Below are 17,543 nucleotides of genomic sequence, written 5' to 3'. Positions count from 1 at the left end.
GCAAAATACTCTGTGGTATCCATGAATTTCAGTGCCACAATAACCAGACTTTACACCACTTACTTAGAGCAGATGAGAACAGGACTACCTACTACAGAATAGAATGTGTAGTTGCTCTTATTCCATGTGCAAGAAGGTTCTGGCTATATCTCTAGGTTTAAGCACAAAATATCCACATATTCAAGTCTTTTCACTGCGATGGCAAATTAACTATTTTTTAACTAGTTCCTCCTCAGCATATGCTCATTTTCTTTCCTAGAGCCAGCACAGTACACTTGGTGAGAGCAGAGTAAAAGGAACTAATTAGAACATCCTTGGAAATGAGGATAGGTCTATATTCTTGGAGAAGTAGAGAAGAAATTGTCCCGTATTCCCACACTGCGCTCATACAGCCTACCATTGCACTTCCTATTCCTATTGCCATTCTCTACCCTCCCTCCTCACACCCAGCCAGGGAATGCTGTTTCTAGGGTCTCTGATCACTGTGCTTGGATCATTACCATAAGAGGTATGATGGCTGAACAACGAGTACACAGAACCGCGGGGAGAGGAAGAGGATCTAAACAAACTCAGATTACATAAGGCCACAGAAGGAAATCTTCATATGCCCTAAGAATAGTCCATTCCCTACTGTATTGAGTCAAGTTACAATGATTTTTCCTCCCCATGATTTTGTCTCATCACGTTGAAGCCAACTGATTGACATGAAACTGGACTTGCTAAACACTTGAGAACTGAGGCGCCATTAAGACTTCATAGAGACTTGATAGCAGTTGTCTTCCCCTCTTGTGATCGGTCATTCCCTTGGCTTTAGCTACTATATGTAGCAAAACCAGGAGTCTTAGAAGTGTTTGCAATGCAGAATGAGCACTGGGTTTTCAGGTGGGTTAACTGACCTGAGAGCAGCTTGTTTCCACCCTGTGCATCCCATAGGAAAAGTCGTCCGTAAATGTGATAGCGTCAGAACTGATCACATCGTGGAAGGAAGGCCACCCTGGGGCAGAGAAGGCACAAGAACCAAAACAGAGAGAAGAGAGAAACGAAGTCTTGGGTTAGAATGCAATTTTAAAGAAATACTAAGCAAAGGATGGAAATCCTTACCACATGAATCATGCTTACCTTTTTCAACCTGAAAAAAAAAATGTCAAAATCTGAAAACTACTATATTTTGCAAGAGTGCAACTATTTTTTAAGAATAACCATTTCCTCACTTTCAGATTACAGTTGCATTGGGATCTTCTGTTTTGTGAGACATTCTCCGACCATTTGGTAGTTTTCTAGAACGCCTCTGGATTTATGAGGCTCTCTTGCACCACTTCCTCTGCTCTCTCTCATCTTCAGGTCACTGGGTACAGCCCTGAAGCACTATGAGTCTTACAATGCGCCATGTTCCAAAATACAGTCCAATTGGTCTGGCTTTTAACTTTCCAACTACGCCACACCCCTTTAGGGAGCATGCTTTTTCATTACTTAGTTTGATTGGTTAAATACTAACAAATGGACATTCTGTTGCTTCCATTTTAATGTCTCACGATGGTGGTATCGGAAAAGTAATGCTTCTTTTTATGGGCAGAGGCTTGCTAACTTCATAGGAGAAAATCGTAGAACAGTATTCTTCAGGCATTTCTGGGTAGCACCTTCTTTCAAATAGCATCTTGTTCCAATTTTCATTTATTCTAATGATTTTTAAAATATGCACGCAGCTTTAAGAAACTCAATGGTAAATGGACCATAAGATTGTACAAATGTTTATGAGTGTAAAGTCAGGTTTTATGTTCAGTACTTATGGACCATAAGATTATACAAATGTTTATGAGTGTAAAGTCATGTTTTATGTTCAGTACTTATAGGCATGTTTTTACATGTTTCCAGAAAATATGTCGGGAGTTACTGAGCTGAAACCTGCACCCCCAAAATGATGAAAGAGGTGAGATGTTGCAGAATTGCTGGTGCATTTTTTTTCTTTTTTAGAAGCTAAATTTATTCCTGCAGTAAGGAGGAAACCCTTTAAAAACATGGTGCTCTGTTTTAATACACCTATTAAAAGAAAACAGAATGCAAACTTCACAATACGATTTCCAGTTTTACACAAAACAAATTAGCTCAGGCCAAATTTTTATAAGGAACACCCCTAAGCTCCCCACCCCTTGCAACACAACAACATAGCTGTCACAGTCAGTGCTAGATTTAACCCCACACTTTGAACACTTTCCAGTTCCTTGATTTGAGTTCAAGATTGCTGCAAATCACCAGGAAAAACTTACCCTTCCAGTTATAACATTCTACAAAAATTAGTTATGCTAAGACACACCAGCATTCTTTAGAAAACTCAATTTTCCCTATTGTCCAAATCCTAAAGAGAATCTGAACCTATTTTAGGCTGTAGTATTTAGTTTATTATGATTACTTTACACATGTAGGTGGTCTTTGTTCAGTGACAGAAGCGACAATTGCTAGTCAAGAGAGGTTTAATGGATGTTTGAGGACATTGAAAAATAATTTATTTATGAAAATAAAGAGAACATTCAGTATTTTTTTAACCTCTCATGCTATAATTCATCTGATTGTAGTTTATGACAACTAATATTATGGGCGGACATAATTGATTCAATAGAACACAAGTAAAGAATTAGGAGTGTTGTTTTGTGTTTAGTTTACCATAAAGCTGCCTCTACCCCCTCCACATACATTTTCCTATTTCTAAAATTAAAAATAGGTACAGAGAAATTATACACACATACACACACACACACACACACACACACACACACACATATACATATACACTCCCCCTCCCATGCTATCCCTGCAACATATATAATTTATTTTGCTCTACTTATCTCACTGGATTTGTGATTTGTTTGTTTGCATGCTTTCCACCATGACTCAGTGGTGAGCATTTTGAAGGCAGAGTCTGAACTCACTGACCTAAGTGTTCTCACTGCCTGTCATGGCAGCACAAAGGCAGAGCTCAAATATTTTTTAAGCCGATTTCCAGTGAGCCTTAAACCAAAAAGAGGGGGATGAAAAATTATGGTACATCACAGAGTTTCACAGGGGAGAGAAAATATAATCATACTCCTTACTTTACTGACTAGATTAAGAAATATCAATGCTGGTTTCTCACTGGAGTATGCAACTTGGTTCAATCATTACATTTAAGCCTCTATATGTAGGTGAAGTAGACTTATTATTTATTTGGGATGGTAAAAACATGAAGATTATTTAGGTCACTCACTTGCAGGGTTGGAGGGGCAGGAAGGGAACAGAAGTGTAAGGTACTTGCCAGTGTTACATAGGCAGTCAGTGCCCGCGCCAAAACGGGAATGGGGGTAGGCTGGCTTTGGTATACGACTCTTCCCATGTTCCACTTTCCTCCTCAGCAAAAAGCTGAGAGGTCGTTAAGGAACACTCTAGCAAGAAGGAGGTGGCAGGTTTTAAGAAATATGTTTAGCGCCATGTCTGGATTGGTTGGTAGTTACACTGTTATACTTAGGGTCCTAGGTAAAGCGGGTAAGACTGTATCCTAAACAACACTGATTCTTTCACTTTCCAATGACCAAACTGTTCACAGGGAGAGTCCAATGATGTAGTCTAGTCTGGGGCACAGATATTTTTTATTTATTTATCTGAAATAACCACAAAGGCTTGGAAGCACACCCTTAGGCAATAATATTGAGAAACTGCTTCATTCTATTTGGGGTTTCTTAATACTAATGCTTTCCTAATTGTAAATCATTGCTGACTAAAGATGTGGGGGAGGAAAATGAACTGCTTTTGAATGTTATTAAACCATACAGCTATACATTTTATAACCATGAATTAAATATTTATAGAATTTTCCAGAAGACTATATTCAAGAACAGAGTAGAGGTTCTCAAAAGATTTCAATATTTTGAAAAAACTGTTGATACTTAAATAGTTTATTTGTTGTTCACTATGGCATTATTTAAACACTGGAGGAGTTTCTTTTATTTAAAAAAAAAATCCCCAATTCACAGTGTTCCTTTTCACTGTATTAGAAATGTAGTTTTCAAGATGGAATATTCAACCCATCACCCAAATCTTAATTAGTGGAGACCGACAAGGGAAACCATGGTGAAGACTATCACCCCATGTGATGAAACGAACACATTTCAAAAGAAAATCATGGCCAACTTCACCAACGAGGTTAACACAGGAGAAGGTTGAGTTCTTTTGCCAGGGTCTCTCAAAAAAAGTGTAGCTATATAGAAAGAGAATCCATCAGAAAGGTAAGTCCTTATTGACAATCGAACTAAGAAGGCCCTTCGCCCAGGAATAAATTGTCTTATGGCGGAGAAGGCACAGTGATGACAGCACTTTGAAAGCGGAATTCCCTCATCATGTGAAAATATTTAAAGGAGGAACTCTTCACTGCTGTAAAAATCCTCAAAGGAAACCCTGCCCCCACTCCTAATAATAAGGAAAGTGCTTCAAAGGGTAATAGGCAAAGACTGAAGCAATCTGGGTCTTGTTGAGAAAACTATCTTGAGCAAAGGTGGGGGGGCTGTTTATGTCAGTTTTGACATTAAAGAAAGATCATCCATCCTCCTTTCTTTAGGATTTCCCTTTTGGTCTTCTCATCTAACAAAACATTATTAGTTTTGGATGCATTCCATGGACTTTTTAAAAGAAAAGCCGATTGAAAACCTGTATAAACAGTTGGCTCACCCCACCCCCAATACATCCCTTTGTTTCTACTAGACAAGGTTAGATTTGGGTGTATTATAAGCTGTCCTTTTAAGATATTAGACTATTATTATCAAGAATATCTTCCATGCAATAACTAGCTTCTCCCCTCAAAGAATTCCCATTTCTGGATAGTAAATAAATACAGGTATTACAACTAAAGCAGACAAGCTGGAATATGGCAGTTCTGTCTCAATTTTATCCAGCCAACAGGCCAAATTAATCTGCAGACATAACTTAACACTGCTGGCATAATAATATATCCAAAATATATTCATTTAAATCTCAAATATGAGAGTAAGTGACTCTGTTAATTATAACACTAGATTCTCGATGCTTGCTACCATCTATGTTAGAATGAATTTCTTCTCTTTGCAATGGAAAGAATTATATCCTTCTCACTCATAATGTGGTTGAATTAAAGCTGCTCTGAGTCTAGCCAAACCCATACCTGAATAATGACACAGCCCCCCCCAACAAGTTACTGCTCTGTTGACAATTTTTAAATGTTTCACTTCAACTGTCTCCTGAGAAAAACTCTCTAGCCCAAGCTTGCCCTGCTTCCTTTCAAAAATCTTTGACGTTGTTAAAACTCGCAACAAATTATCAACAAGTTGAAGCCAATTCCATCTGTACCATGCCTAGAAAATGTGGCGCTCCTGTCCCCTCCTCTTCGTTTAACAAGGATCGCTATCTACACAGCTTCACTTCCCCACATCCTCCCCAAAGCCCCAAGTGAAAACTAGAAATCTCAGTAAGTTGCCTAGGTAGTAGAACACAGCAGAAAGCATCCATGACCAAAGAAGTCATTGAATTGAAAAGTAATTACAAATATGTTGTTATTTTCAAATGCAAAACCAATTTGAGCACAGTGAATCCCAGCTGGGCGTGGGTGGCGGTTTAATAATGGCGGTATGCGTTTCAGTATGGTTTGGGTTAGACAAGCTGGTGATTTGCAGATCTATATTTTTGTGTGTGTTACCAATTCTCACAGCTCTATAATTCCAGGACCACATTTCAAAATGTGTAGCTTTTAGTTTCTCTGAAGCCAGAATCTGTTAATCTTACTAATGACAACCCACCTTATTAGCTACCTTAAGCCAAATAATAAAACCCTCTCTGAAGTCCCCCTGCGAAAAAAGAATTGTTTGAAGCTTAGAGCTCTGATTCTTGACAAATTACACACTTCAATTGACACTTCAAGTATAATGTTTCTTATTTTTAAAAGGATGATTCTCTACTCGCCCTCAAAGACCCAGAAGTTTAAGTAGTAATCAACCAAATACGTGCATGTAGTAGAAAATCAAATACCGCCAAGATGAGTCCGTGAATTATTCCCTTTCAAGTCTCCGCACCCCTGCAGACAACCATGTTAACAAGATTTTGGTTTAATTCTAAAAAAAATTATATATATATATGCTTATGCTGCTATCTCTTCATTCCTTCATTTTAAATCTGTATTGTCCAATACAGCTGCTACCTGCCTCATGTCACAGTTTAAATTTAAATTAATTAAAATTAAATAAAATGAAATTTTTATTTTCTCAGTCACACCACATTTCAAGTTCTCAACCATTAAATGTAGTTAATGGCTACTCTCTTGAACAATATAGGTATAGACGCAGAATATTTCCAGTATCATTGCCACAGACAGAGAAACTTCCACCACTGGACAGTGCTGTTTTAGACATTATAAATTGATTCCCTCTTGTGAACAGTGAAGATTTGCTATTCATATTTACTCTCATTTCCCATTACCCTTTCAAATTTTGATAGTTATATTATTTTTAATTCTTAACCTGTTTGGTAATGTCTGCTCCTTGAGCTGAAATATAAGTTCAATAAGAGCAGGGAGTTTGTTTTCATTCGCTGCTGTCTGCCCATCGCTTAAAACAGTGCCTGTGACATAAGAGGTGTCGCGCAGAGCTACCTGGAGAACAAACGAAGGCATGACTACCCCGTGGTTTACCATCATTTGACTCTCATCTCCTTAAGACCTCCCTAGAGCCCTGATCCTCTCCTTCCCCACACCTCCCCCACATTCGAGTGCCCAACCATAATTAAGTCTTCTATGCATTTACACAGATTGATTCTAAGGAATCGAAATCTAGTAAACAGCGTTCGCATCATTATGGCTGTAGGCAGAGCTAAAGGGTTCTGAGATTACACCGCCTTCTCCACCATCCAATTGTCATGATCCAAGGCTGCCTGAAGTCAAACAGACTTTCCTTTTTATACACTGCACCTTGTGTTAAAAGGCACGTCGTATTTCCTTTTAGCTTTTGTTTGAACCATGACTTTATGATATAATTTCACAAAATTTTTCTGTAATTCAACATTTTAATTTTTAATTACAAACATTTTAAACATATGCAAAAGCACACAGACTACAAGTTGGGGCAAAAGTAAGTTTATGGTTGTTTGTATGAAAAATAATATAATTAATAAATAATAATACAAGAATAAACTCTGTGCTTTATGTGCTCACAACATAAACCTACTTTTGCCCCACCCCGTATAATAGCTATTCATGATTTAACAGATATTAGGTACCCAGAGTTAACAGGTAATAACATTTTTTCTATAGTTGTTACACATTTTTCTCTTTTTCTAGCAAAATAAAATGGTACGATTACAGCCAGGTCTGCCTCCAATCTTCTCCCATCCTCCCTTGCCTGTCCTTGCCCCACAGATAATTGTCTACGCATCATTCCCACACGTGTTTCATTTACTTTCTACATATGTCTATATTCATAAACAATATAAAATGTTTGAAATTTTATATAATGACATTGCATCACAAGTATCTTTTGGCAACTTATTTCTTCACATTATTCGCCATTTGTTTTTATAGTATCACCTTATTTTATAATTGAAATATTTCAAATATTAACATTTCTTACTGAATTAGAGAGAATATAGATTAGAGTTGTTCTGTTTGAGTTTTTCTGTTATTCTCAAAAATATCCCTGCCTCCTCTGGGGCAATTATTCTCTTTATCTTGGTTTTTTGTCTTTCATGCTTCCAGTTTTCTTTACATATCTCTGGTGATTCTTGATCGACCATTTCTATTTATGCAGCTGATGTAGGATTCCTCTGCCATGGGACACATGAGAGTCTGTTTCCTCACTGTGTCTGAACTCTGAACACAAAAGCTGACTGGCAGCTCTGGCAACATTGTCATCATTTGCTGATGGACAAGGGTTTGTCCTTGGGTTCCCTGAGTACGGGACTGGGGAATGATTTACGTCGGAATACCCCTCAATAGCAGCCCCAATGCTCCCAGACAGGCTGTTTCATATCTTAAGAAAACAGTGTTCCAGATATTTTTTTCTTAAAATTAATGATATGTCATTCTAAATATGAAAGTGAGGAAGGTGGTGGGGGGAGGTAGGAGAGGGTATAAAGGCAGATAAATGGTGATGGAAGGAGACTTGACTTAGGGCGGTGAATAAAAAATACAATATACAGATGATGTGTTATAGAATTGCATACCGAAAACTTACAAAATTTCATTAAAATCACCCCCAATAAATTCAATTTAAAAATGTGGAAAATGGAAACAATACATTAAAAAAAGAAGATGAGAAAGCTGCAAAATTGGTTTAACTGTTCTTTAGACTTTGAGTTAAAAACCTTGTTGTTGGGCCCCTGCCCCACCGCCTTTTGCCCTTGGCACTCTGAGATGCTTCACAACCCTGCTGGGCATCTCTGCAACATTTTGGGCTACAGTTTTCTTTAATCAGTCATACCCATTAATCTATTTCCACCTTCTTTTTCTTGGAAAAGTTCATTAAAATTTCTTGCCAGCTCAAGACCCCACTGCCACCCTCACTCCACTACTCTTTGCAATGCGTTCCTTCTTCCTTTCCACCCCCTTCCTCCTCCTCTTTTTTTGTTTTTCTTGTTCTCACTTTAAAGCAGTCTCTTGGGAGAGAAGGAAACAAATATGTATGCTCTCCCATTTTGGACAAGATGCCAAGGTTTCTTTTTAATAAACTGCAGACTTTACTCTCTTGAGCTAATATTTTATGGGAGGACATAACAGATTTCAGGCTTAATTATATTATTATTTACTTTACTGATAAAAACACCAAAACAATGTAAGACTTAACAGCTTAAACTGGCTCAGATCTGACTCTGCTTAAAAAGTGATTATGGGCTAAGTGTATGGGATTAACACTTACATTATGACGTCCACAATGGCCTCTGAGTTAAGATCAAGGCAGGTCAGGATGGACTTTTCCCTGACAGGTTTGGTGGAAAAAAAATTTCTCAGACTACTTTTCAACACTATGTTTGATTGTTGGCTATAGTTTGAGAGTTTTCTGTATTTCTGTACTCCTGCAATTGCAAATATGAGGACAAGTATCCCCCTAAATGCTGATGACATAATTTCATTACTGCAAACAAGCAATAGTCTCAAGAGGCAAACTATTCCAGTCAAGAAAATAGTTTAACAGTAATAATGACAAAAAGAAAATCATTGGTTTTGGCAAACATTTTCCCATGCTTCCTTCAGCTTTATTAACCAGTACCTTAAATAAAAACAGCACTTAAAGTACTTATCTTAAAAAGCAGGGAGTTTAATATATATAATATATTATGTATACATTTTAGTATAGATCTAGAGACTAAAAATACATGAGGAAAAGAAATTCTAATAAAATTTAAGTGCACTATATAATTCAAGCATTCATTTTATTTTGGTTACTGGTTACCTTGCTTTTTCATCTCGCTGTCAAAGTAACTCAGTAGCTCTAAAAGGCAGTGGCCATTTAGATGTCATGTTGATTGGAGGCCACCCAAAGGCCCTTAAGCAGACTAGTAACATGATCAGACTTATGCTTTAGGAAGATGGTTCTGGAAGTAGCTGGGGGTGGGGGATGAGAGGAAGGATGAAAACAAGCACGTCTGATGGAAGACTATATATGGCAACAGAATTGAAGCAGCTCTAAATGAAGGCATTTGCAATGGGACTGGAAAGGAGGACAAAGACTCAGAGAGCAGAATTCTTTGATTCTGCTGACTGAGGTACCTGTGGGGAGGGAAGGAGAAGGAGAGCCTGCTAGGTTACCAGCTGGATCATGCTAGTTATACATTTATTTTCCAGGGAAAATAATTAAGTCACGCTAGTGTGGAACTATATAAGAGGCAGAGGAATATTTGGGCTCAAAAGTGAGACTGGGGCTAAGGATACAGGTGGGAAAGTCATCAGAGCATAGAAGACAGTAAGGTTATGAACGAGGATATGTAGGAGGCAAATATATAGAACCGGAGTGGAAAACCAGACAAATATTGAAAAGGTAAGCTGAGGAATAAGAGTCGGTGAAGGAAAAGAAAAGAGGACGTTTCAAGAAATAGGACAGAGTACGAGGGTAGAGTTAGATAGCAAGCAGCAGTGACATAAACCACAGAAAGGACAAGTCAAATAAGATTGGAAAGGAGGCTGCTGAATTTAACAATTAGGGGGGACCAGCAGGACTTTAGAAAGAGCCATTCAATGAGATGAGGACAGAAGCTGAACTCTGTTGGGTTGAAAGGCATACACAAAGTGGAGAGAGTGAACAAAAGTTTCCTCTTCACAATGCCTGGCAGGAAGGAAGTTAAACTAGCTTGATGGCTATAATGATGCTCATGCTAAGATATTTGGATTCTAGAGGTCCCTCTCACTGATCCCACCTTTCCCTGTTTTCTAAAGTGTTTATAATGTTACAATACTTCTTTTCTAATGGAAATTAAGCAATAAAATGAGTGATATGAAAATATTTAAAGAACAAATCGACAATAACCAGAGGGGAGGGAGGGGGATAACAGGGGAAAGAAAAGGAAGGGTCGTCAAAGAACTTGTATAAAGGACCCACGGACAAAGCCAAAGGGGGGCAGGATTGAGGGTGGGAGGTGGGGGTGGGGACAGTGGCATTGGGGAAAATGGAGACAACTGTACTTGAACAATTAAAAAGTTTTTTAAAAAGAAAATATTTAGACATGCTAAAAAATCGTAAGCATTACTCAACTGCTCCTTAGGATATTGAACAATAGCTATATTTGAAGAAAGACTAGATGACTAAAATACAATTCCATTCCTGGAATCTTTTTGATCTTTAGTTCATTTTTAAGTTGTTTGCTGTTGTTCATAATATCTTTTAGTCTACCAAATTGTGAGTCATGTATAATGTTTTATTTTTTTTAAAGATATTATTTATTCATTTTTAGGGAGGGGAAAGGATGGAGAAAGAGAGGGAAACACCAATGTGCAGTTGCCTCTCCTGCGCCCCCTACTGGAAACCTGTCCAAAAACCCAGGCATGTGCCCTGACTGGGAATCAACCCGTGACCCTTTGGTTCTCAGGCTGTCACTCAATCCACTGAGCCACACCAGCCAGGGCTTATGTGTAATGTTTTAAATGACCATAGTAATCTGTCTGGCTTTTTGGCACAAAGTAGGTGCTCAATAAATCTGATTGACTAAATGAATCCAGAGCTTTAATTCTAGGTCAGGTTCCCCTGTCAAGCATGTTAACAGCAACCAGTCCTTTCTCACCAAAGCATGTATCACAATTTGCAATCACTTATTTATATGGGCAATTTTTAATTAATATCTGCTTCTCTCATTAAGCTCCATTGAACTATGATTGCTTTGTTTACTACTATACCCTCAACCCCTAGCTCATGGAAATATTTGTTGAATAAATTAATTAATAAATAAAACATCACATTTTATTATTTAACAACAAAATTAGACTTAAAATGTTACCACTTAGTTTGGATAAGCCCATTACAAGGTCAATTGAAGAAAGTTTTTTCAAAGATTTTATTTATTTATTTTTAGAGAGAGAGGAAGGGAGAAAGAGGGGTAGAGGAACATTGATGTGAGAGAGAAGCATTGATTGGTTGCCTTTGGCATGTGCCCTGACCACGGATTGAAGCCACAACCAAAGCATATGTCCTGACCAGGAACTGAACTGGTGACCTTTTGCTTTGTGGGGTGACACTCAACCAACTTAGCCACACTGGTCAGGGCAATTCAAAGAAACTTTTTAAAAATAGCCAAAGAATTTCTACTAGTTTGCTTCAGGCAATTTTTGCAAATATCAAATTTAATATGTTTACTTTTCTGCTTATCAAAAATGGTGCATTTCTTCAAGCTGATTATTAATAATTTTATATGGGGAAACCACATAGCCTTATCACCTATAAACATTTCAGGCATTCAAATCTATTAAAGGACAATATGACTAAAGACTGTCAAGAGCACGGAGGTGTCCTTTGGGTAGTGTGAACATCTGGTGTCTATTCTCTTTGGAGATTAATAACGTAGCTATACGGTGTCAGGCTTTGCTAATTCCTTTGAGCTCTGCACCGCATTTTTAAATGGTTCCAAACACACAAGACCTCTAATTGGTATAGATTTCAACCACAGTTTTCTTGCGATCTCAAAATATCTCAGAAACTCTTAAGCAGGAATTGACAGGGGCAAACTTCCCTATTTCCTTTTGTGGAGGCAGCTATTAATAATTTTTTTCAGGTTCAATAAAATTACTGAACTCAAAACATTTCAACCAAAAAAATGAGAAAGGGGACTTTACTTTCCCTGGCCTGAACACTGTCTCTTGATACTTTAAATCACAGTTAATGTTTTAAAAAATATATCTTACACATAAGTCAGTTGTAGACCTTTAGCATCAAAGGATCTGAGCAACATCACATGTAACAGCCTGACCTTTAGCCATAATTTTTAAGTGCCATTAAAAAATGTCTCTCAAACTGGCTTTAAATTTAGTGCTGACCTAGTCACCTTTATCCAAAAACATTCAACTTTAGATGAGTATTTTATTTTGCCTCCACAAGCTCTTCAGTCCAGTGAGGTATCCATTAGGGATGCTTCACAAAGAGTTTAGAGTTTGCTTAGAATTTATTAGCTACATCAGATGGGAAGATGGTAATTTGGGTTGCTTGCTGAATAAGGATTATTTACTGTGTTTAAGTGAACTTAAGAATACCAAGAGACATATAGGATGGGGAAATTCAAAGAAATATAGATTCTATTCTCAGCAACAGGCAACCCAGATTAAAAGTGAAATAGTGTGCTGTTCAGCTGCAGTCCTAATTAGGTCTGATCACTACATAGTATCATTTGGGAATGTCAAATGTAACTTATATTCTTTAGTTGGGTATTTTTACAAATTTCAGAATAATTCCTCTCCTAAACATGTGCCTGTCAAAGATGTAAGATTACTTCTTCTAAGAGGGAGTTGAGTCTAAAAGGCAGTTAAGTCTTGAGATTCTTTTACTTACCTAAATTTCCCTAGATATTTTTCCCTAACTGAAATCTCTCTAAACTTCTGAATCAGCTTCAGATCTTTATTGTATTCTATACCTTTAAGTACTACAACCTGAAATAAAATACTTCCTTGTTTTAATAAATTTTTAATCCTTCACTAGTCTATATCAACTTCTTGCGATGCATCAAAACTCAGTTATACCTACTACAATTTAAATTTCTGACAACCTGTCTTGAAAAAAAATCTTTTTAAATGGAGCAGATTGCTCAGAAAAGCTATTAAATGCATATATTTTAGAATAAAACAATTGCTTAGAGTTGTTTATATGACAAAAGATGTTTTGCCTTTGTTGCACTCACAGCAAAGTTGAAGCAATTTATCAAGCACTGTACATTTTCTAATATATTAAAATGTTTAAATAAATTATATCAAAAAGGCATGAAGCAAACTACATCAAACCAAGGTGTACTCTGATAACTATTCATTCTTTTTAAACCCATTAGGGAAACCTTTTACTAACACCCAATTCCCATTACTCTGCTCTTCTTTTTTATATACTTAATCACAGTGTGATATACTATAACTTACTGTTTATAATATTTTCTGTTTGTTTCTTGACTATATTCCCCAAACTACTGAAGAGAATGAAAGTTCGATGTCAGAGACAATTATTTAGTTTCTGATGCGTTCAAAGTTCCAAAAAGGGTGTCTGGCATTTAATAAATTTTGGTTGAATGCATTTTCTGTGTGTATTCTTGTTCTCTGGATGTCTGAGATTTAAAAATAATCCTTTCTCTGGTTTTAAAATACACAGTCACAAAAGTCTTTGTTAGGGAATTAGTTATAGAATCTCTAGATCACTTACTAATATTTATTGAAGGTTTTGGCACCTGGCTGACACTCTTTTCTCCACTCCAAATTTCTACAGATATTCTAGGGATCTGCATGAAGGTAACCTACTTAACATCCCTCATCTCAACAGCTCTTTGAATACCTGAGAAGGCTGCAACTAAACTAGTCTGTGGACCCAGACTAGTGGGTATATGAGGTCTGCTCAGAAGGTATCAAGCCATGTAACATGAAAAATAGAGACATTTATTGAAGAAGATACAAGATATAAGAAACATTGTACATAGGACAGTGATGCCTCAGTCCCCTTCTAAGTAGGCACCTTGGGACCTCACACAGTTCTCCCAATCATCATCTCTTGCCCCATCATATTTTCCTGAATCTCATCAATGGTCTGAAACCTCTTCCATTTCAAAGGTGATTTTAGTTTTGGGAAAAGCCAGAAATCACAGGGCACCAAACTTGAGCAGTAGTGGGGCTGAGTCACTTGGGTGATTCAATGTTTCAGCAAAAAACTCTGCATGAAACCTGATGCATGAGCAGGCGTGTTGTCATGATGGCGCTGCCAGTCACCAGTTGCCCACAGCTGCAGCTTTCTAAGTCATCCAAATAGTTTCCGTGGAGGAACGTTCAAGCTTAACGCAAAATTTGATGCAGACTTTTTGCTCTACTTGCTCAGTAATTTTGAATGCGATGGCCACACAGTACACATGCTCACTCAATGGGATCTACTGCCCCACTGACTAATACAGTGAAGCCTTCATTATTCACACTTGCACATTCCAATCCACTCTCCTTGGCTGCCAGGTTACATCGATGTCATGAAAACCGTTCTCATTATATTAACAATGGCTGGACTTTTTTCCAGACAGACCTTATATGTGGCCTTTCCAGTTTGAAAGTTTCAATGGCTTTGATTCTGACCAGTAAAAAACTTAATGCATTAAAATTTAGGTGTCATCACATGAACTTCAGATGGATGAATTAGGCTAACATGGTATGGTACTGCACATGTATTTTAATTTGGCACTAAACTACCATAACAAAAAAGTGTTAAATTCCATAAAGGCCCAAGCACATCCATACCATATTCCATGGACTATAGGTTAACGAATCATTCTGTCAACTGTGCAGTAACATTTAGTCCTATCCCACTACCCCACTGTAAATGATGCAAGGTGTAGGTACAAGACTTGACTACCTAGTACTGAGTAGGCAATAAATAAATATTTGTTGAATAAGTGAAACAAATTGGGGCTGAAGAAAGTATTAACAAGACTGTAAAAATGATACACAATAAATCAAAGTATATATTTTAGACATTTTTAACAAAGATCACCTCTCAAGTATTTGTTGTTCTTTATGCCAATATACCAGCGTATAGTACTCCATGGATCACTCTCTCTTGGTAGTATGTCATGGGGTGCCTATACAATTTCTTGGGTCTTTTCTGGCTTGAGTAATATAAAATTTTGGAAGACGTGGTAACTCTGCATTGTTATAGCAGTGTATAGTCTCCTTGTCTGGATATTTGGCTTCCTTTCAGTGTAAAAAAAAATGTTTAAGACTCAAGCATGCATTATTAAATAACACCCAAAATCAGCCCTGGCTTGTATGGCTCAGTGGATTGAGCACCAGCCTGCAAACCAAAGAGTCACCAGTTTGATTCCCAGTCAGGGCACATGCCTGGTCCCCAGTATGGGATGTGCAAGAAGCAACCACACATTCATGTTTCTATCCTTCTCTTTCTCCTTCCTTTCCCCTCTCTCTAAAAATAAATAAATAAAACACCCAAAGTCATGGTGTTAAAAGCTACGTAAAAATTATTTTTTAGTTTCATTTCCCATATTTGAAAACCTCCTTAAGGAAAATTTGCCAAGATCTAGGACTATATTAAAGATTATTAAAAACCACCTACTTTAACTCAAGAGGTAAATCAAGAGCCAGCAATATAATAGATCTTTGATCTTTAACAGTTTTTATTTTTGTGCATTTTTATTTGTAATATTTCTCACAAACATATAATTTTTACCTCTCAATTAATCTCAGCTTCTTGCTCAGTTCCAGGAATTGCCTTAGTATTGCCTCCAAGATATCTTAATGTCATTACCCTTTTAATGCCTTGTTGCTTAGCTCCTGTTGCTTTTTAAAAAATCATACACATATTTATTAAGCATTATAAATGCGTAAATGTGAATGTATCATACATACTTCAAATGCAATCTCCCTCCCCCCTATTTTTTTGGCTCCTTTCCTCACCCTGCAGAAAACCTATGTTCACAACCTAATAAGGGTTCTAATCCCATTTTGTCCATACTTTCATAGCTTTACAAAATTATAAGTATATACATACACATAAACATAAATTTTCTAGTAGCTGCGTAATAGTCCTCAGATAAGGTAACCCAGAAAGCCTGAGATGCCATACCTGGCGAGGCACCAGGATAATACAAATGAAGTGGATCATCTGTTGCTGGCCTGTGGTGTATGGATCAGAGAGAATATTTTGAAGAGAAACAAATGCAAATGCTGAAAAGCAGACTCTGGGAGAGGAAGCCACATAGATGCAGACTTATGATTTCCCTTACCAGAAATATAGTGAAATAAAATTAGTTTTTGAAAAAGCAACAAAGAGTTTTTGAGTCCTGAAAAGTAGGAAAAATTATCAATATCAAAAAACCTTTGAGCACTGCTATCAGTGAGGCAGAAGAGGGTGATGAAATTCCCCCCCCAAATACCCTAACCACTCCAGGGACTGCCCAGGCCTGTGGACTGTGATGCAAGGGGACAGAAATGTGCAGCCAGGGTCTCTTTCTGCACACGATGGATAAAGAGAGGACTGAAGTCAGAACTACTCAAATTTTACATTAAAAATGTCTGGTGAGGGTTAAGTGGGACTTGGAGAAGAATTTGGAGGTGTTAGTTATTCTCACTGAAAAAGCCACAGGTGAATGAAGAGAAAATGAATAAGAGGAAATCACTCTTTCCAAGTAAAAAAAGCGAGATCAATGGACCACATTAAATTTATAATCCATGCCTGTGGAGCCTTCATATCCAAGCACCCAAAGGGTCCACTCTGAAGTGGCAGGACAGTTTAAAACTCTAAGGTGCCTCCAGAGTCAATAAATACCAAATGCAGTGTCTTCCCAAATGGATGCAGAAGACCAAACACAAACTTTAGTCATACAGCTCTAAACTGCTGACAGGTTAATAACCCGTGTTCGCCCGGCATATGTGTGAATGTTCTGTTCCCCCCGGGCGGTAAATCATACCCTTGTCCAGCATGTCCACATTGTAGATGCTCCCTGCCCCTTGGTCACTCAGTAGCCATCTCAGTTATCAGACCAATTGACAGCAGTGGTATCTCAGTGCTTGTGTTCAGGTAACACTTACTCTACTTAATAAGGGCTCAGAACATAACAGCAGTGATGCTGGCAACTTGGATATGGCAAAGAGAAGCCGTAAAGTGCTTCCTTTAAGTGAAAAGGTATGTACGTATGGGAAAAAAATATACTATATACATATAGGGTTCTGTACTATCCTGTTTCAGACATGCACTGGGGGTCTTGGAATGTACCCCCCTACAATAAGGGGGAACCACTATAGTTTATTATTAATTTTGACTTTCCTATATTTTATTCAAAGTTTATTATTTGTACAGTTTTTGTTTGGATTAACTTACTGTGGTTTTTATTTGTGG

The 17,543-nt window shown here is 37.5% G+C and overlaps 1 protein-coding gene across 2 annotated transcripts in view; it reads right to left on the bottom strand.

Moving 5' to 3' along the window:
• MSRB3 (methionine sulfoxide reductase B3) overlaps window positions 1-17,543 on the bottom strand; it is a 166,546-nt gene that overhangs the window by 10,467 nt on the left and 138,536 nt on the right. For both annotated transcript variants that reach the window (XM_054580055.1, XM_054580054.1), the window contains one exon: window positions 897-994. In XM_054580055.1, coding sequence (XP_054436030.1) covers window positions 897-994 — 98 coding nt within the window. The remainder of the gene's footprint in view (window positions 1-896; window positions 995-17,543) is intronic.

This window comes from Pteronotus mesoamericanus, unplaced genomic scaffold (assembly GCF_021234165.1).
Source record: "Pteronotus mesoamericanus isolate MK-2021 breed Mesoamerican mustached bat unplaced genomic scaffold, CSHL_Meso_final contig_56, whole genome shotgun sequence".
Classification (NCBI taxonomy): domain Eukaryota; kingdom Metazoa; phylum Chordata; class Mammalia; order Chiroptera; family Mormoopidae; genus Pteronotus; species Pteronotus mesoamericanus.
This window is presented reverse-complemented; position numbering and strand designations above follow the sequence as displayed.